Source organism: Anguilla rostrata, chromosome 3 (genome assembly GCF_018555375.3).
Source record: "Anguilla rostrata isolate EN2019 chromosome 3, ASM1855537v3, whole genome shotgun sequence".
Lineage (NCBI taxonomy): Eukaryota > Metazoa > Chordata > Actinopteri > Anguilliformes > Anguillidae > Anguilla > Anguilla rostrata.
Genome location: NC_057935.1, coordinates 8,441,423 through 8,462,351, shown reverse-complemented (window position 1 = coordinate 8,462,351; position 20,929 = coordinate 8,441,423). Strand labels below are relative to the sequence as shown.

The 20,929-nt window shown below is 50.2% G+C and overlaps 1 protein-coding gene across 3 annotated transcripts in view; it reads right to left on the bottom strand.

The window, feature by feature from the left end:
- Positions 1-20,929, bottom strand: part of pcdh1b (protocadherin 1b) — a 174,768-nt gene that overhangs the window by 32,121 nt on the left and 121,718 nt on the right. Inside the window, exon 5 of one of the 3 annotated variants that reach the window (XM_064325883.1) lies at positions 32-1,613. The exons of the other annotated variants lie outside the window; for them this stretch is intronic. Coding sequence (XP_064181953.1) covers positions 1,558-1,613 — 56 coding nt within the window. The 3' untranslated portion in view covers positions 32-1,557. Of the gene's footprint in view, positions 1-31; positions 1,614-20,929 lie in introns of those variants that run through there. 3 annotated transcript variants of the gene reach the window in all.

Below are 20,929 nucleotides of genomic sequence, written 5' to 3'. Positions count from 1 at the left end.
GGGGTGAGGGGTAGATCGTAAAAAGAAGATGTCCAAAATATGTGTTGTATTACACCTCTCTTTATTATCATAAAAAGGACTGAGTACAAATTACATTCACAGGTACCTGCTTTGGACTTCCACATAGGCATATGTACATCTCTCACTAGTATAAGGATACATATTTCACAGCACACCAGCAGCAGCCCAGTGTAAAGATAGAGTTGTATTACTCAGACAAACAAAGAGAAAGGACACCTGATTGCAATTAGTCTGGATGATGAAAACCATCCCAGCAAACACCCCTGTTTCATAAACATACCATATATTTACTTAAGAATATGCCCTAAATTAAGTACATAAATACAAATTCTCTTTTCAATGATGTGCAAAGTCTAAGTCTAATTGGTAGTTACCATTTTTTTAAACTATTCTAACAATTTGTAAATCCAGCCTATTTTCTTTACCAACTAAACCAATGCAATTGCCTCTTCCAAGAAATAGAGAACCAGAGTTATTCTGTCACTACACCTTTTCCAGCAACCTAGTCTTTGACTGCAGCCCAGTATCTTTCATTTGTGTTCTTAACCGTTGTTTGCTCCTTGAGCGACAATCTTTGCCACAATGGCCTTCTGTTTGAAAACAATTTTCACTTCAGGTCTCTTCACTGAGAAACGCTTTGAAGAACAAGGAGAAGACGATTTCGTTCGAATGTGCAGACTGTCCTGAACCGGTGGGTTTATTCAAGGGAGAAACGAGTAAGAAACGGGAAAGAGGCTAACCATTGCACAATTCTTTCTAAGGTTAGAGAACATTATTAAGTGATCAATACTACTCTTCTCTCTGGTTGTGAAGACATGGGCTCTCGGCCAAGAGAGGGGATGAAACCTACCTGCCAACAACTGCTGATTACATAGCCTGTCACTCAGTGAAGTCCTTTCCACAGAACAACTCAAAGAGAGCAAAAACACAACACAGGGTCCGCGACAAAGTCCTACTCCAGCAAGGCCATCTTCCCTCGAACGCGCGTCTCTCCCCCCTTCCCCGAGGGGGGGGGGGTCGGCAAACGACAAACCGTCACCAAGAAGCCCAAGAAAAAAAACCACACCAAAAAGTGGTAAAAGACAGATAATCCAGTCAGAAAAAGGATCCGTCAGAAACGCGATTAAATCCGCATGAAAAAAGGCAGCGCTGTCCGCAGCGGGAGGAGCGTCTCGAGAAAAATGTGCTTCGGGGAAAATAAAAGAAAAATGGAGCCACGAACATTGGTGTCGTCTTCGGGAAAGACGCCGCGGCGGCCATTTTGGTTCATTTTCAAACTGTCTTCACAAGCATTATTTTTTTTTTTTGTAAAAAGATTTTTTTTTTTTTTGTTTGTTTTTGTTTTAAATTCCACAACAAAATGGCGTAGCGCTGGCTTATATTTGACGAACATGAAGCAGAAATGCCGAACGGACCACAAGCAGAGTGTGGCGAAAGAAAGGTCCTTCAAATCGCAGCAGAGAGGAAGCAATTGCGCTCTGATCAAAATTATGGGCATATAAAAAAGAAGACCAAAAAAAAAAAAAAAACACATTTTTAAGGCAGTCTTTTTTGGCCGGCTCCCTTCTCTTGGTCAGCGCCCGAAACAGCACCTACGAGAGGATAGACACGGCTTACCACTCACACAACGGATCGCAAGACACTCCATGCAAAAAATATCTATAAGAAAAAAGAAAAATTAAAAAAATCTTTAAAAAAAAAAAAAAAGTGCAAAAACGGAACAGAAATGCCTTAAAGTAAAAAAATATGAAGGAAAAAAAAATGTATGCAATCAGTGATTGAATGAAAAACCAAGGACAGGGATTCTCCAGGCATGTTGCTGAGCTGATGCCTCTGCAGTCTTCTGATGGGAGGTTTTTAAACGAGGGTCTGACTCACTGTTGTCATTAAAGATCCCATGCCACTTATCCCCAGGTGTCCTGGCCAAACTGACAATCTAGCTCTCCGAATCTGGACATCTAATCATGCTCTAGTTTTATTGGCCAAATAAATCCCCGCTCTCCACTTCAGCTGTTGTCTGATGAGTTTTCTGGCACAAAATGGCTGCCGTACATCACCCGATACATTGGCGGTGGCTGAAGTGTTCTTTCTGCCCTCGGTTAAAATGCAATCTTTTAAAGGAGCAAAATAAGTCATTATTATTAGTATCACCATTATATAAACATGAGCCTCTCATTAATGCCAAAATCACCCTCCATTTGCATAAATACACTGATTCGATGCTCCAGCCCAACACAGAACCCTGAATCCAGGCAACTCAGCAAGGTTGTCGTGGCGTATTGCTGTAAACTGTAATGCTTTTCCTCTGTGATGCTGCAATGCAGTAAAACAAGCGACAATGCTGCAAAACTGCAGTAACGCGACACTAACGCTGGGCCGCCGGCGTGCAAAGCAGCCCAAGCGTCCTGGCTGGAGGTCACGTGACCCACGCGAGCGCGGCAGGACGCGACCCGTAAGCGGGCGGACGAGCGCCGGTCCGCGGCTGGTCTCACCGCGAGACGTCCCCGACAGACGTTGGCGCGATGAGCGGTACACCTTGTCCAGTCCTCTGCTCTAACAAAGCAGCGCTGTCAGAGTCTCAGTCAGAGGCCGCTGGAGATCTGAATGTGCTTTTATGTGCAAATTTCTGTTATTGCATCACTCGTGAAGGTGATAAAGCGTATCGCGCTTTCTTTCTTTCTTTCTTTCCTTTTTTTTTTTTTACGGACGGTACCCTTGGGTTTTCCTGTAACCCTCTGTTCTTAATGAGGGGTCCAGGTCAACTCCTCAGTTTGATGTCCCGGAAGGACAAAAGGTAGAAGGACGGGCTTCTAAAAGTAACTGCAGCTTTAGGTGTCCCTGTGTCTTATCCAGATTCAGGATATCCCGCTGTGTAATGGGAGTGGCATACGAGTGTGTGGCATGGGGCGGGCGGGGGGGTGGGGGTGCTAATGAGGTACAAAGCATAGGGGAGGTGAAGGTGGGGGGGGGGGGGTCACGGACAATCTGCTTCATATAATCACAGTGAGACGAGCCCTTTGCAATCCTGGTCCGCCCCCCTCTACATCCTCGACATCTGTTAGGGAGCACAACTCCCCCACTCCACTGCACCCCCCCCCCCCTTCGCCACCCCCTTCTCGCCCCATTCAAGCATCTGGGTTAATGAGCCTCCCTACCAGTATAGGTATTCAGCAAGGGCCTCTTCAGGGCACGTGTGCAAAGGTTATCTGCAGGCGGCAGTGCCTGCTTCCGTTCCTACCGCAAGGCTCCCTAATTGCGCGTCGCCCCCTGCCAGGTTCGCTCCGGGCGGATCCCCTGGCCCGGATCTCCACGGTGACACCGGAACCACGTTGTCATGGCTCCGTGTGGCCTTGCGCGCCGCAGAACTAAATTAAGCCCGGACCGGATCGGTGGAAGGAAGACCAGCGGAGTACTCCGAACCCTCTCTGCTTGTGGGAAACGCTCTTTAAATCAGGCCATGTCTAACCTTTTACACATTCTTAAAAATATTACTCGTTATAGCTGGTAAAACCCAGGCCTTGCAACTGTTTAGCCAAAAGCTGTATGGTGTATGCAAAATACGAAATACATTAGAATCATTCGCCAAAACGACAAAAGGAAGTCTTCATGCTTCTTAATCAGTTAATAAAAAGCAGCAGCTCCAGTATAAATTGCGATTATTTAGAGGTGGATAATGTCTCATTTGAAATGGTCTACAACTTAAAATTGAGTAAATGATATCATGAGATGACCGATTAAAAAATCATAGGACACAGTTGGTTTTTAAGTAAGGCCGTGAGCTAGAGATGCCTCTGTGTTTGTGTGGGTCCTTTTATGCCTTCCAGGAGGACATGCCACAGACATCTTGTGAGTTTCATCAAGGGTAATCACTCGAATTAAATCATCCACAAAAAAAACCATTCAACAGAAATTGAGAATTCTAGTTTTATTTCAAATTCCATCTTGCATTATTTATTCATACGGAGCTTTGTTGGATTCTAGGCTGATGAACACTGAACTCGAAAAGCCATTTGAAGTTATAAATTTCAAATTATACAGCAATTCTCATTAGCAGATGGGAGGCCAAGGGGGTGACACCTGACACTTTAGTGGATCTATAAATTATAGCAAAGCCGCAAACCCACATCCAAGCATCCATCATATTTATCGCTTCATTCCATCATTTTGTCTAATTTGTTCTTTCAAACAGAATCAAACCGTCAATAATTCTCACTCCAATCAAACAACAGCTTTTCCTAGACTTTTTCTAGACTATTATCTACGGACGGGAGCAGACAAATTATTATATAGTTTAAACTGTAGAGCGTGCAAGCATAAGATATATGAGGCTGCCGTAGGTCTTAGTTAGAAGGTGCAGACTGCCTGTTTGCGCTAGCTAGTTTAGTTTGTAAATTGTAGAAGGATGGTGTTGACCGTGTAGGCAGTAGGTATTTGAGGGTGCCGTAGGTCTTAGTTAGAAGGTGCAGACTGCCTGTTTGCGCTAGCTAGTTTAGTTTGTAAATTGTAGAAGGATGGTGTTGACCGTGTAGGCAGTAGGTATTTGAGGGTGCCGTAGGTCTTAGTTAGAAGGTGCAGACTGCCTGTTTGCGCTAGCTAGTTTAGTTTGTAAATTGTAGAAGGATGGTGTTGACCGTGTAGGCAGTAGGTATTTTTAGGGTGCCGAGGTCTTAGTTAGAAGGTGCAGACTGCCTGTTTGCGCTAGCTAGTTTAGTTTGTAAATTGTAGAAGGAGGGTGTTGACCGTGTAGGCAGTAGGTATTTGAGGGTGCCTTAGGTCTTAGATGGTACAGACTGTCTGTTCGCGCTAGCTAGTTTAGTTTGTAAATTGTAGAAGGATGATGTTGACCGTGTAGGCAGTAGGTATTTTTGGGTGCCGTAGGTCTTAGTTAGAAGGTGCAGACTGCCTGTTTGCTCTAGCTAGTTTAGTTTGTAAATTGTAGAAGGATGGTGTTGACCGTGTAGGCAGTAGGTATTTGAGGGTGCCGTAGGTCTTAGTTAGAAGGTGCAGACTGCCTGTTTGCGCTAGCTAGTTTAGTTTGTAAATTGTAGAAGGATGGTGTTGACCGTGTAGGCAGTAGGTATTTTAGGGTGCCGTAGGTCTTAGTTAGAAGGTGCAGACTGCCTGTTTGCGCTAGCTAGTTTAGTTTGTAAATTGTAGAAGGATGGTGTTGACCGTGTAGGCAGTAGGTATTTGAGGGTGCTGTAGGTCTTAGATGGTGCAGACTGTCTGTTCGCGCTAGCTAGTTTAGTTTGTGAATCGTAGAAGGAGGGTGTTGACCGTGTAGGCAGTAGATATTTGAGGGTGCTGTAGGTCTTAGATGGTGCAGACTGTCTGTTCGCGCTAGCTAGTTTAGTTTGTGAATCGTAGAAGGAGGGTGTTGACCGTGTAGGCAGTAGGTATTTTGGGTGCGTAGGTCTTAGTGGGTGCAGACTGTCTGTTTGCGTCTAGCTAGTTTAGTTTGTAATCGTAGAAGGAGGTGTTGACCGTGTAGGCAGTAGATATTTGAGGGTGCTGTAGGTCTTAGATGGTGCAGACTGTCTGTTCGCGCTAGCTAGTTTAGTTTGTGAATCGTAGAAGGAGGGTGTTGACCGTGTAGGCAGTAGATATTTGAGGGTGAAGACAGGGGGGGAGGCCATCTCGTGTCTGAGAGCAGAGGGATCGGCGAGGACGTGGCTGAATGGCTGCCGGCGCATTCGTTGGCTGAGCTCTGAAAGGGATATTAAAGGCACCGGGGACGAGCTCGCGGTCTGCATCCCTTATCAGAAACGCATTAGCCGCCGTCAATGGAGGATCGCGCGAACGCGGTTCGATAATGCGCGCGCCTTTTTCAAAAAAAAAAGGAAAAAAAAAAAAAAAAAAGGAACAGTTCTGAAAACGTTCTGGGTCCGCCGTCGTCTCCAGGGGCGATCCCGTATCGTTACGTCATATCTGGGGCGCAGCCGACCAACCGACGCTCCCGGTGGGGTTTTTTTTCGGCGCGATTCTCTTTTACGGAGAGCCGGGCCGTAAACACCCCGTCCTTCTTTCTCTCTTTTTCTTTCCCCGAGCTCGAGGATCTGCCGAGGATATCGACTGTAGAAATTCCATTTTCGCATATGCAGGGTTTTTTAATCTCACATGACACCTCGTTGGCTTATTGTTCAGACATTGTGTTCCTAGGACGTTCGCGATCGGGACGGAGATGATGAATTACATCTCATAAATTTCCATCTCTTTTTGTTGTTTAGCTAGGGGAAAAAAAATACATAAATAAGAATTCACACCCCTCAATAAATAATTCCGGCTGTCTGTCAATATCAGGATAATAAGAATTTCATATGCACCATTTTTCACATGCTGTTTTTCAAGGGGAGAATAAAAGTGTCATATGCGTTTGCTTGTGATGGTGATGACATGAAAGGTGATGGACTTGGGTATTTTTTTTTTTTAACTCGCTGTTGTGTCCCTCCTGGTTTTGGCTCTAAGATGGCATCCTTCAAAGCTTCCTTTACCTTTTGTCTGTCACTACAGTGGAACCGCGCAGATATGAACCTCATAGTTAAGACTGACTGGTCAACTGGAACAAAGGTCTAAAACCGGGAGTTGTGCAGTTTCATATGCAGTTATTCCTTATTACGTTCCTTATTATCACTGGTGCAAAAAAAGGTGAGCATTAATGCGAGCTGCAACCAAATTAAGGCACAGGGGGCATATGTCTTAGCGCTACTGCTAAAAATACTGCTCAATGAGGCTGCAATAATAAGAGCGGCCTTTCCGACCATTCTGATAATTGGTGTATTTTGACATCGCTTATAAAAGACCTCTTCTCCCAATGCCTTTGTAGGAGCCTCTGTGATTAACATAAGGAATAAAAAAAGAAAAGTCTCAATACTCAGAAACATGACCACTGCTAACCAGACTTAATTTGCTACTGGCTGAAACCATGAACCCAAGCAAACCCTGTGAACCCAAAGCTACCCCCGACCGTCACCGCCACACTTCCCCTACCCCGCGCACACACGCCTTCTGAGCTGCCTAAACACGGCAAGGTTTTCCCGCCATTGTCCTGATGTGACTCACAGTGAGCGGAGGGGAGGTAGCTACCGCTAGCGCTTCTCTGAGAAGACAGAGTATGTGGTCCCATTTAGAAAATTAAAACACTGTACGGAAGGTAATGGAAAAAGAAGCCAGTCCTTTATCACAAAGGAGTTTTTCCACATTCTCCTGCTGTTGCTTTATTTCACCTCTCACACCCTCCATCTCTGTCTCTCTCACTCTCACTCTATCTTTACCATCTCTCTCTCTCTCTCTGCTCACACTCTCCATTATTTCCTTTTGCTCTCCTCCTGAATGTAAAGCATAAAGTAAGTTCAAGTGAAAAATATGAAGTGCGAAAGCTTATTTTTTCAGTTTGAGAAAGGCTGTGAAATTAGGAATCAAGGTAACAGCGTGCTATGCAGTGCTTTTTTTTGCTCTCTCTCTCTCTCTCTCTCTCTCTCAGTCTGTCTCTCTCTGCCCCCCCCCCTCTCTTTCTCTCTCTCTCTCTCCGCCCCCCTCTCTAGGGGTATGAAATGAAACGGTAATGATTATTACGACGGCCATTAAAACAACAGTATAAAACAGGCTATCCTGGCGATGCTGCCTGTGTTCACTGTCCTTGGATGATCTCCTGCATACTGTGCGGTTGTTGCTGTGGGTCTCCAGCCCAGCAAGCCCATCAGTCTTTTCAGTTTAGCGCGGGATACGTACCACTTTTATGTACATATTACATTTAGCAATTTTTAACAAAGTGGAAGGTGAACTTTCTGTCTCTCCACCACGCTAGTCTCAAGTGTTAATGTCCTCTTACATTTAAATAATAATGTGTCTCATTAGAATAATTTACTTTAATTCACTGAATCACAATTTCTCTTGGAGTCTGTTGAAGGAGAGGCCACTGGTTGGCCTGAAAACAATGGGTTTGACGATAATGAAGGCCACAAAGTGAAGAGTCTCTCTCTCTCTCTATTTCTCTCTCTCTCTCCCTCCTCCTCTCCCTCTCTCACTTGCTCTCTCTAACTCCACGTGAAACATATTGTCCGCACAGAGGGATGTGTGCCAGTTTGGTTGCCGGTGGAGAGGAGGGCAGGCAGGATGAAGGGTTTTTGTTATTATCTCTCCCTGAAGGGGGGGGGGTGTACCTGGTCCAGCTTATTATTATTGTTCTTCTGCCATTGAAGTCACTGCAGGACATGCCCCATCCCTGAACGTGAGGGTAAGATCAGCTCAAAGGTGCCAAATGTTTACTCGTCCTTCCTAGTTAAGCCCTTGCATTACCATCTGATGGAGAGGACACATACTGTACACCACACACACACGCACACACACACGCATGCACACACAAAAGCAGATAAACATTCTGACACATACATACATACATACATACACACTTGCATACATACATTCATAGAGACAGGTTCGGGTAAAGGTACATGCATGCTCAGTATTATGAATACAACATTAAATCAGCAGATATAACCGTGCTCATGCAACGTGAAGACTTATACAACCGGTATATCCACAGACAAACCAGCAAAAGGCAATCTCTTCGCAGCACAGTACAAGTAAAAAACCTCTAAAATACCCACAGTGCCTCTCAAATCTCCTCACGGAATCTTTCCTTCAATGACCCACAAGGCACCTGGGCGGAATACCATCTGCTCTGGCGGTGGATATATAGAGTTTTCAGTTAGAAACTGTCTGACTCTTTTAAGGGCAGAAGGCAACGATGTTTTCTAAGGGGATCTTCAGCCGGGAAAACCCAGCGAAAATGCGATACAGACCTCAGGTGTAACGGGAAGGGGTCTCTGGTGAACCGTAAGAGGAGACAACAAAGCGAGCCCGAAACCGTCTGGGCTGGGCGTCAGCGGCGAGGGCGAGCGGAACCGTGACACAGACGGCGTCCGCGACGCGTTTCGGACTGCAGACGAAGGAGAGGAGCGCAGGGCATCGCAGGGCAGGTAAAAAAGGCAGGCTCGGGTTCGGGGGGAGTCTGCAGGACACATAGCTGCCGCGCACAGCAGATTCTGAAATAAACCCTTCAATATCGCAGATTGGAATGTTCTCAACTGAACATTCTAATGCTGATGTCACAATCACTGCTGGTGATATGATGTAAACAACGGAGTTCTAGAACACTGACATTCCAAAAAACCTACTTAATTCTTGGATTGTTTACGTCTCTGTTTTTTTTTTTACCATATAGCTCTTTGGGCCTCTTGAACAGACTGATATTGGAAATGAGAACTAACTTCTAACTTGAGTAAAACAATAAAGTTTGAATAAAAATGAAGAAATCAATTGAGGGCCTCAGATGAACGGCGATGACCGGAGCCTGGCGAGGGCTGAGCGGCCGGAGGAGATGATCTCTCGTAGCGCGCGCTCTCCAAATCGCCTTTCGGGCGGCCGCCGCGAACCCCTTCTGCTCGCTTCCTGCGTCTCGGAATAAAGAACGCAAAGATCTATTCAACCACGCGAGCGAGGTTGCCAGCCCGCGGTCCAAGTCCCCATGCCAACCACTCTCAATTAATCCTCTTAACGAGAGGCTTTCTTGCTCTGCGCTTCGGAGGCAGCTTGCTGACATTGCCGGGAAGTTGGCAGAACACCGCCGCGAAACCCCGCCCCGTCTGACCGCTACCTCCCCCCGCTCCACCCTGCCACATCCAACCGTCACTCCCGCTGTGGCCGCAATGGACCTGACCCCTCTGTTCGGAGAGAATTCACCAGTCACTCGCCATCCAGCTCGCTTCGGATGGAGTGTGTGAACGTGTGTGTGTGTGTGTTTGTGCTTGTGTGCGTGCATGTGTGTGTGTGTTTGTCACATGTGTGTAAGTGAGTGAGGGAGGGAGGGAGGGAATGTCAGTGAGTGAATGAGTGAGTGAGTGAGTGAGCACACACATACACAAAAGCTCAGCTTGAGAACCAAGATAGAAATGTCATCAATAGTTCTGCTATAAATAACAATGAATCCATTTTTTAGTTTTAGTTTAAAATATTCAAAATCATATTGCCCTTATTAATGTTCATTGATGTTCTTCAGGCACGGAAAAGTCAACAAAAGCAATTGTATTTGTTATTGTATCCTTTTATGTGTACTCATTTCACCCTCAAAGTGAACACTGCTTACACTAAATAAGCCAGCTAGAACAGTTCAATTACTTGGTTCAGAAATCACATTTGAGTGAAATGAAGAGAATGATTATGTGTCAGCTGCATCCTCTGTTCTCTGACACCGCCCCGTTTGAAGTTTCGGGCGTAGGGCGTGAGGACCGGGTGAGACGCACTAATCACCAATCCCGTCCCCCGGGGGAGCGGTTCCGCCCCACTGCAGCTACGCGACCCGTGACGAGACCGCACCGTCCCCTCCGGAATGTAACGCTGCAGTGATGCTTGGCAACCCCCCCCCCCCTCTCCCCCCTCCACAGCACCAAAGACTCCACCCTCCGCCCAGACCACACATCGCCCCCACACTGGCCCTCCCGCAGAAACTCACAAACATACCTTTCCCGCCCAATGAAGTGAGTTCTGCACGCCGCCCGCGAGATCAGGTCTTCAAAGATTGGCCGTGGGAATGTTTTTTGGGTTTTTTTTGCAGAAAATACGTGCGTGCCCGTGGGTGTGTAACACTCTTGTTTTTCATTCCCCCCGCTTTGGATTTTAAAGTCTAATCTCGCAGAATCTAACGGGCCCGTCGGCCTTGAAAATTCCTAAAATCGCAGCCTGAGGTCCTGAGGTTCGGTTTGTTTGAGTTGTTCATCTGCAACATGTGAAATCCGTGCAGACCTTGCGGTGAAAATGGCAGAAGCGCAAGTTGTTTTGGGGGGGGGGGGGAGGCTGTAATTCGAGGGCAATGGGGACGGGACAGTGGCAGGATGGGCGGGGACCCCAGAAGCCTTGGAAAGCTTTTCGTGTTTTTTCGTGCGGTCAGCGGGCGGAGGGCGGAGTTCTGGCGGACCGGCGGGATAATGAGGGGCACAGCGTGGTGCGGGACTGGCGCGGGACTGGCACAGCGGGCGCAGCTGCAGGTACCCAGACGCCACGCGCCGTGAGATCGGCAGCTGCTCCGAATCGCCCAGCGCTTTGCCAACTGGTCTGAGGAACGGTGGGGGGGGGGGACTTTACAGACTTTTTGTTTGTTCCTACAATGTCATTTCGGTGGATTGTAAGAGCGAGCGTCTCTTACGCTCGCTCTTGGCCCCTCCCACCCTCTCTCTTCCCGACGGGGGCCACCCAATCGCACTCCTGTTCGGAAAAGAGGGAGGAGCTTCGGTCTAGGACACTAGGAGTGGCCGGGGAGAGAAATAGAACGACATCGAGGCAGACGAGGCAGTGAAAATAAAGCACAGCTTATAGAGACAAAGGTGAAGAGTGAGGGGTGAAACAAAGAGAGAGAAACAAAGAGAGGGAGAGGGGGAGAGAGATAAATGAGCGTGTATCTCAGCGTTTGGGGGATGAGGGGCGGTGGGGAAGGGGGGGCAGTAAGGGGACAGAGCCGCGCACGCTGTTACCGCCAGCCCCGCCCGCTCTCCGAGCCGGCCGTGTCACAGCTCACCCACACTCACTTGTGTGCTTAATTGGGTGAAGCCAATTAGCATGTCGTCTATAAATACGCGCACATCTGCTCGCAGCTGAGCGTGCAGGGGTGGGAGGGGGGGGGAGGGGGGGGGCACGCGGGGCCCCTGACAGGACGCCCCGCAGAGCAGACTGTGTTCCACGGATTTGACTTCATCCGTTTCCGAAGCGGGGGGCGGAGGGGCGGGGGAGTGCGGGTGGTGGGGCAAGCTCTGGGGCCAATCGCCATGACGACATGAGAAGCCAGGGGTGACCGGTGTCCCCCTATCACACTGCTAATATACGGACACCCATCTTTCTGTTCTCATGTCCCCTCCATCTTCACCAAACCACCTTAAAATATACAGTATAAAACTTGTGTTTATGTGACTAGGACACACTGACCCTGATACACTCCCAAATCCCCCCCCCCCCCCATGTAAATGGCCCGTGTGCGATTTCCGCTTTCTCACCACTAGAAAAAATGCCAAAGCATATTTACTCCTGAACACATTTGCATTCTTTTATTTGCCTCTGTACCCTGTATCTGACAGATACCGGATTGTTTACAGGCGGAGAATGCAGACGCATATATTTCAGCTTGGCTCGGAAAAACAAAATTCCGCCTTTCAGTACCTGTTACAATAAAAAAAGAACAATGAAAGAAAACATATTGAAGCTGCAAAGATGACAGCGTCCACGCGCGGTTTCGATGTTACGGGGACCGATAAAAACATGGCGTGAATATGCTGGAATGTTGTGCATGGGATTGGCTCAGCACGCCGTTTCTGGGGGGGCTGTGATTTTACACTCGGCAGACAGTAATAGCGAGCGCTTCGCGGGAGTCGGAGGGATGTAACGGTGTCGCGCTGTGCCGGCGGTGTTTGCGGGTTCAAATCCCGCGCGGAGCTCTCGCCGCACGGTGCCGCGAGCCCGCGGGGACGGAGCGAACGCGAAAAAGGGCTCGACGGGAATCTGATTAATATAACGGCGGATTCCGCCATCCACTCAGACTCCGGCTCAGTGCTTCTCCTCAGACTCCGGCTCAGTGCTTCTCCTCAGACTCCCAGGATCCCCCTCATCCCCCCGCCCCCCTCCCCACCGCGGCTCGAACCGTAAGCCACTCCCTCTCTGTTGGCCGGCCCCCATGGTCTCCCCCCCTTCCCCTCCCCTCGGTCCCCAGGAGCTTTAGCAAGAGGGAGGCTAAGCCCCTCTTTCAGCTGCAGAGGCCGCTAAGCGCTAAACCCCATGAGGAGGGTTTTGGGCGTCGGCTCCTGCAGCAGCGCGGGGCCCACAGGCGCCCCGCAGATGGACCCGTCCGCGGCGCGGGCGTGAGAAAGGGTACGGGCGCCGACCGCCGACGTTTTCGGACCGTCGAGACGTCAAAACAACGCGCGGCTACCCTGCTCCGTCTCTCAGCAACGCTCACAGACGCTCAGAGTGCGTTACCACACCAACCGAACCCGCCACTCGCTAGGCCGTGGAGACGCGAACAAAAGAACATCTCATTTCTCGTGGTTTCTGTTTTCTTTCATCGCCGTCGATTGGATTACGTCTCCCTCGCCAAAGAAACGACACGCGGGCACAAGCACTCCCGCTGTAATCCCACTGATCCCCTGATCCGTGAGTTGATTTGACATCCCGATGCACTGCGCGTTAGCGATGTGCTTGGATTCCGCGCGTTTTCCCACTACAGTAGCACTAATGATGATTACAGCGAGATCGGCTGCATTGAGAGAAGACAGCATGAACCGTGAACGCGGTGTGCGTGGCACTAAACGTATTTCTCTTCTGCAGCGCTCTCAGAAGTCTACGATGACAGAGGGCCCCTTTATGGCCGGACATCTGTGGAGGGTCCTTGAAGTGGCTTGCAAAAAAAAAAGTTTTCTGTTCTCTTTTTTTTTTTTTGAGTGACCTCTTCGTGACATCACAGGACACAGGAGACTTATCCTTCCAAGGCTTTCATTGAGTTAATAACCTTCCACATTCCTCATCGGATTAAACTCATTCGCGTTTAAAAAAAGAGAACAGTTCATTTTTAAACATTAACCTATGCGGGTTTTTTCGTGAGTACTTCTAGGGTGAGTCTCTTATCAATGGTAAAAGAAAAGGGTATATATATATATATATATATATATATATATATATAAATAACATGTTGTTATCTCCTCAGGTGGCCCAATGCTGACCATATTTCAGAGATAACATAACAGTCTTTCAGCTAAAAAGATAAAAAAATCATGTGAAAATATTCAGAGAGTAACGATTAGCACGTTTTATTTATGAGGCCTCTCTCTGAACGGACGGGCGTGACGTGCAGGTTGTTCACGCCGCGCCATCAAAGAGAATTTTGAGACGCTCGTTCGCCGGGACCTTCTCCCGCCGCCTTTCTCCCGGACCGCGGAGGTTAAAGCCCACCTCTCTCTCTCTCTCTCTGAGAGCGCTTTGGGTCTGCGTCTGCATTTTCTCCACCGCGGGCGGCGCGAGCCGCGTGGCGGAGGCGAGGGAGAAACAACGCCGATTAGCGAGAGAGGAGAGACAGGCGAGCGCTCTGCAGCCCGGGGTGAAGAGAGCCGAGGAGGAAGACGAGCGCAGCTCTCACCCCCCCCTCCCCTCCCCACCCCCCACGCCCCAACGTACCCCCAAAACCATGGAAATCAATAGCTTCAGACGGAGCAGCATCAGAATCAAATTTCACTTCAGAATGCTGTCTCAACCTTTTCACTGAACAAGAGAGCTTTGAGCGATGGAGGAGAGGGGGCATCTTCAGCACAGAGCACAGAATGAAAGAGAGAGAGAGAGGGAGGGAGAGGGAGGGAGGGGTGTGGTGTAAGGAGAAAAGGAGAGCAAGAGAGAGCGATTTCTGACTTTTAAATTCCCAGTTACATGAATAACTCAGGACAGGACAACATTTTTCTTGTCATTGATCTGAAACCTGAAAAATGCATCAATTTTACAAAAACCATATGTAAGAGATAAACAGAAAACACCTTGAAAACCCCTTAAAGTCACCGAGAATGAAAGAGAGAGAGATATAATGACAGGTAGTGAGGGAAGAGTTGTCTAGGCGGAGTGTCTGTTGTTATTTTATTTTATCATACTGCTATTGTTATTATTTTGGAAGAGAAATAAGTATAAGGGAGAATTGGACTTCTATAAAATACCTGCTTTATACATGCATAGTCAGGGTGGGATTTTGATCTGAAATATGCCACTTACAGCTGTTAAAGATAATCAAAAACCAAAAAAAAGAGATAAAAATAAAAATAATAAATACAAAAAAAGCAAGTATGAAGCAGAAAAGCAGCCCGTTTGAACCAGCCTGATGCAGTTATCACCAACCGTCCTTCAGGCTCAGAACGCAAGGTATCGGAGTTCAGCAGAGCAGCTGTCAGCACACGATATGAAAGCCGAGCTGAGGCCGCAGCCCCGCCCCGATGTCTGTCAGACCCCCTTCATTTCCCCGCCTCCCCGCTGTCCGGCGCGCCGCGACCTCACTCAGCACGAAGCGGCCCGGACAAAACACAAAAATTTAAACCAGGCCGCACATCTGCAGCCCACATGACGCGTAAACAGGAATTTCACGAATCCGACGCTAACAGGAAGTGGTAAATTGGGCAGGAACTGAATAAGGGGGGGGGGGGGAACCGGTCTGTAGCTGTCTTCAAAATCACCCCCCCCCGACTCTCCCCCCTCCACCCCAGCCGCAAAAACGCAGTCTCTACTGATGCGCGGATGAGCTGCGCGTTGGAGCCGTCCTGTGGAAATGGTCCCGCTGCAGGTACCCTGACCTTTCCGGCAGCGGGGCCGGTGAGGTGCTCGGCGCACGGGTCGGCACCGACCGCACCGTCACATTCCTCCCACCGCTGAGGTCTCAGCCGCTGTGATCTGAGAGAAGCCGCAAGCATCATCTCCACACTTAATACACGTGGCAGCTTAATCCCAGCACCGTAAAGAGAGAAAGACAGAGTACCGGGGGGAGGGGGAGGGGGGGAGGGGGGGGGACTGCACATGGCCTCGCCCACCAACAGAACAACGGGTTTCCTACTCTCTCTCACCCTCTCTCTCTCCCTCTCTCTCACTCTTTCTCTCTCCCTCCCTGTCTCTCTCTCTCTATCCCTCTCTCTCTCTCTCTCTCTCTCTCTCTCTCTCTCACTCTCTCTCTCCCCTCCCTCTCTCTCTTAGCATTCTCAAGGATACAGGCCCATCCAGTGATTCACTGCGCTTGTGTCTGCACTTTAACCTGTCACCCACAGAAGTTCATGGACCAGGCCCGTCTGCTCCTCTGGTGATGAGACGTGCGATCGGGGGCGACTGCCGCGGAGAAGGCCGGGGCAGGTTGGAGGTCAGAGTTCAGAAATCAGAGGTCACGGGTCAGAGGTTAAGTAGGTGTGAGGAATGGAAGGTGGACGGGGTCGAAGAGCAGACCGTGCGTGAATGATGGAGAGGTCTGAGACTGAAAGCCTCATTGTGTCGCTGCATATTTCACAGATTCGATTCTGCCCCAAAAGTATTGAGTTGTGACATCCTCGGGTACGAGAGTAACCTACGCAGAGCACTTAGCGATGTGGGAGGGGGGTACTCATGGTTTGCATACCAACATCTCACAAATCATCCAATTGGTCACAAATGGGAAACAAAAGCCATTCTATGGTGAGGTACACAATGGCAGAGCAAGCTCCCCCAACTGGTTCAAATTCAAGAAGCATACTGGATAAAACTTGCAGACTGAATTCTGAACTTTTCGCTCGTAAAAAGGAAGATATGGGTTTTTGGACCCCATAATGGATTGAGCTCTCATGCGTTGCCAATTAATTAATTGTACAAAACAATCAATAACCTTTGCTCTCCCTTACGAAACGATATGACTAGTTTAAATCACGCTGGCGGGACGTGCCTGATCCACCTAATTCGGGGCTCTCCGATATACATACTGCACCAGTGCAGTCATAAGAACGAGGCTCTGTGAACTTCGCACAGACGGAACCAGCGCACGCTACAGCGGAACCTCACATGCACTCTTACGCACCAGCGGTGCTGCTGCAGCATATGAGCTTTCACAGCTAAGTGAACACTTAAGATGTGATACAGACGAACGCGTCTGGCGCAGGATATGGTCTTACGCAGCGCGAGCGATGACTGACGGCTCTTTGACCGCAGTCTTCTGCCGCGCGTCCCACATCTTGCAGCTCTCTGACAGAAAACACCCTCTGGTGGGTGCTGGGGTGCGATAGGGGGTGTGTGTGGGGGCGGGGGGGGGTGGGGGGGGGGGGGGTTCCAGGGGGCTAGGATACGAGAAAAGAAAAGCTTTCTTTTTTTAAAATATATTTTTCAGTCGCTCTCAAAACGCAGGCTTTCTCCGCGTAAGCTCCTTGTAGTGCAAATCGCATTTTAATTAGCTCTATCCCCCGCTAACAATCTCCTTCTGCGTCTCAGTCCTACAGGATTAGCCTCTGGGGTGGCGTCCGTGTAAGCTGCTCAGATGCTGCTCTTTAACTGTGTACCTGCTGGTCTACCCCTGGGTATGCCAAATCTCCCCCCCCCCCCCCCCCCGACTCCATAGCCTCCATTCTGCGCGGACAATAACTGACTAATAACTGCCCTTTGTACTTAAACAAACGACAGACAGTCTGTAACCAGGCAAAACTGCATGGTGTCCCTACTGCCCACCATGACCCCCCCCACACCCCCAATGCGACCGGCCTGCTGATTCAGCCCTCCGTTTCCACGATAGAAACAGTTTCATTTAACGGTTTTTCTTTCTGTTTTTTTTTTTTTGGAAAATAAGTTTTGTTTCAACGTCTATCGGAGGCTTTGAGAGGAGAAGAAGAAGAAGAAGAAGAAGGAAAAAAAAATCCATACATTATAGATTTAAAGCGCCGCGAGACTCCCGCACACACGCGCCCCCCCCCCGCCCGCGTGTGGAACGTTCTCCGCCCGTCCCGTCCCCAGCGCCGCCGCCGCCGCCGCCGCGGTGGAGCCCGGGTAGCGGTGGCCCCCGACACGGACGCGACATTTTAATATCAAATGCTGGCGTGCGCGGCGTCTGATTAAAACACGCGGCGGATGAAAGGGCCCTTCCCCCGCGAGGCCGGGGCCGGGAGATGAAACGCAGGCCGCCGTCTCCGCTACGTAGCGCCGCGCCGCGCCGCCTCGCCTTGACAAGCGGGTTCCGCCATGCGGGGTGGCAGGTGTGCCCGCCTGTCGCCCACGTGCTCCCGGCTCCTCCGTGCGCCCATCCCGCACCCCCCCCCGAGGTCCCGAGTTTAGCTGGCGTACCGGTGCCCCTGTCAAAGAGGACGCTTGCCTCGAACGGGTCGCAGGGGGCTGTTCTTGTCGAAAGGAATGACTTCAGCCTGTACAAGAGCGCTGTGACTGTGTGTGTGTGTGTGTGTGTGTGTGGGTGTGCGTGCGTGTGTGTGTGTGCATGCGTGGTAGTGTGTGACATCTGTGTGCGTGTGTGTCGTATGCTTCTATCTACCTGTTTATTTCTGTGTGTGTGTGTGTGTGTTTGTATTTGTGTACCTGTGGGAGTGTGTGAGGACATGTGAGGGGCTGCTGCGTGTGTGTGTGTGTGTGTGTGTGCGCGTGTCTGTGCAGGTGTGTGTACCTGTCTGTCTGTCTATAGTGTTTGAGCGTGCATCTCTACGGCTGGCAGAAAGTTAGCATTCTGAGCATTAGAAGGCGTAAGTGGTCTGATTGCAGAGCGGGGCTGTGTGTGCCTGAGGGGCAGGCTGGAGCCGGTGTGTTCTGCATGAGTTTCACAGCTGCCTTCAGAGACGCGCGCGAGTGCTGGGAAACGTGTCCGCTGTCCAGAAAGCACTGACACATTTGTGTTTTTCCCCATAATGCCGTGAAGCGGAGCGTGCAGGGGACGGACATCCTCCGTGGTCATGGCAACCACGCTGACCACGGCGAGGTCTGCTTACGTAGCGGTTTCCATTGAAAATGTGCATTAGCCGAAACCCACATCCCCACAGCATCACGTGACTCTGAGCCACCGATCAGGGTTATGAAGACATCCTCATTTCCACATCGCTTGGACTAGATAGCAAGACTCCACTTAATCAATGGTGATCGATGCTTTCAGTGTTCGTGTTGCAGAGACACAGATGACATTATGTCTGGCGTTCTGAATCATGTTGCACACACACACACACGAATGCACGCACACACACACACACAGTGAGAGAGCTATAAGGTCGCGTCCCTGATAACGTACCATGGGGAAACCCCATCTTAAACAGAAAGGGGAATCTTCATGTTAAGACCCTGCAAACAGTGGCTTACTCTGGGTCAGGCTAGATTAGCTCCTGGCTTCTGTTCAATCCCGGCCTCCTCCCCAACCCTAAATCCCATTAAAGCCCCAGGAGGTGGGATGAGCCCGGTGTCGAGACCCTTCTGAAATTGAGCAGACCCCCCCCCCCCCCCAGCCAAACGGCCTGGATCGCTGCGCCCCGTCTGCAGGGAGAAGGGGGTTTAAAGAGAGCTAACAACCGCAACCCCTGGCCTGACCCCCTTCCCCCTGCGCGAGATCATACATCATGCCTTCCCCCTGCACTGCACAGGCCTGGTCAATAGGAGAGCCAACCCAAACACAAACCGACCGCGCAGTACACCCACAGCCCACGTGCGGTGGGCCTCGTGCTAACAGTAAGCCTGTCGACACAACCGTTCCTTTTTCTCTTTTTTTAAGCGTATTTTGGTATTAAATTTACAACAACGCAATTACTTTTTTCCCCCTCGTTGTCATTTTACTTACCTTCAGCGGGACAGGTAACAGCTTAGTTAAGGGAAATCGATATTTATCTCCGATTTGTTTTCTATTTTTCCACCACCGCTTTTTGATGCCTATTCGTATTCATGCGCCGCCCGTTCCCACGACTACCGCGCACGCTGTCGTTTGGGGGGAGGGGGCGATCGCAGGGGCGAGCGCGCACCTGTCCGCCCGAGTGTGCGATGTCACCTGCCGCTCCTCTCCGAGCTGCGGTCCTCCTGCGGGGAGGGGGGGGGGGGGGGGGAGGGGTGGGAGGGGCGCGTGCAACGCATCTTTAATCCTGTTTACCATTCCCGCCATTTCCCCCTTTCTCTCTCCCGAAAAACAGCCGAGTCCGCCAGTGTTCTTCAGCGGAACAGTGCAATTATGACAGAGCGAGGGAGAGCGAGGGAGGGCGAGGGAGAGCGAGCGAGAGAGAGGGAGAGCGAGGAGGCGAGGGAGAGCGAGGGAGAGCGAGGGAGAGCGAGCGAGAGCGAGGGAAGCGAGGAGAGGCAGCGAGAGCGAGGGAGCAAGGAGAGCGAGGGAGAGCGAGGAGCGAGGGAGGCGGAGGAGCGAGGGCGAGCGAGGGAGAGCGAGGGAGAGAGAGGGAGAGCGAGGGAGAGCGAGGGAGAGCGAGGGAGAGCGAGGCCCGGGCTCCAGCGGTTCTGAGCACGGAAGGTGCGATAAATTAAAAGTCTGCGATTAGACCGGGGGAAAGAAATAAAAAATAAAAGCTTTGGATGTCAACGGAGAGAAACGTGCTTTTCTTGCTATTTCCTGGTAGTTTGAATGTGCGGATTTAGGACTTTTTTTTTCTCTTTCCCTCGTTTGCCGCGCGGTGTCTGTAGTCATTTCCTGGCGGGCGGCAGTTGGCTCCGCGAGGATTTTAAAACGATCGCCCCGGCAACCCGGGACTCCCTGTCGGAGCTCGACAGGCGAAGATTTAAAAAAAACGAATTCCTCTTGCAGGAACGCTCGCGACGTGAAGCAATCCGGGCTTTCCCCCCCCCACCGAAGTTCCAACCGGCGCCGGCTCGGTACCGCGGAAAAAAAACGCGTGGAAATCCTGACAGCCGCGACGTCCAAAGAGCCGTATCCGCGCTGGCGGGCGGAAGCTACGTCCGCGACGAGCGCCGGATTGGTTCGCGGTAAAAACCCGTTTACCGATTCCGTCAAACCTTCGAAGGACGACGTCGGCGCGACCGTAGCCGGGGCCTGTGCTCCTCCAGCTGAGCTGACTTTGTGATCTGTTCTGTGCTGCGTGCGAGTGCGCTGCTGTGCTCCTCGAAAGCGCGCCAGCAACCTGCTCAGGGGTGGCGGCCTTTCCTCTCCGCCATGGCGCGAGGGTAACTCCCCTCCCCAGGGTTAATTGCCCAAAATGTCCCGCCGTTGCACTGCTCTGCACCCAGTTGGTTTAGCTGATGAGGTCATTACTGCCCCCCCCCACCCCCCCCCCCCCCCCCCCCCATTCAAGCTGTGCTGCAGCCTTTCCTGCCCTCCTTCACGTTCCACATTCATACCGCGTTACAGCATAATATTCACATTCCGTTTAAACTGCGGAAGGAAATAACTCAATCAAATTCC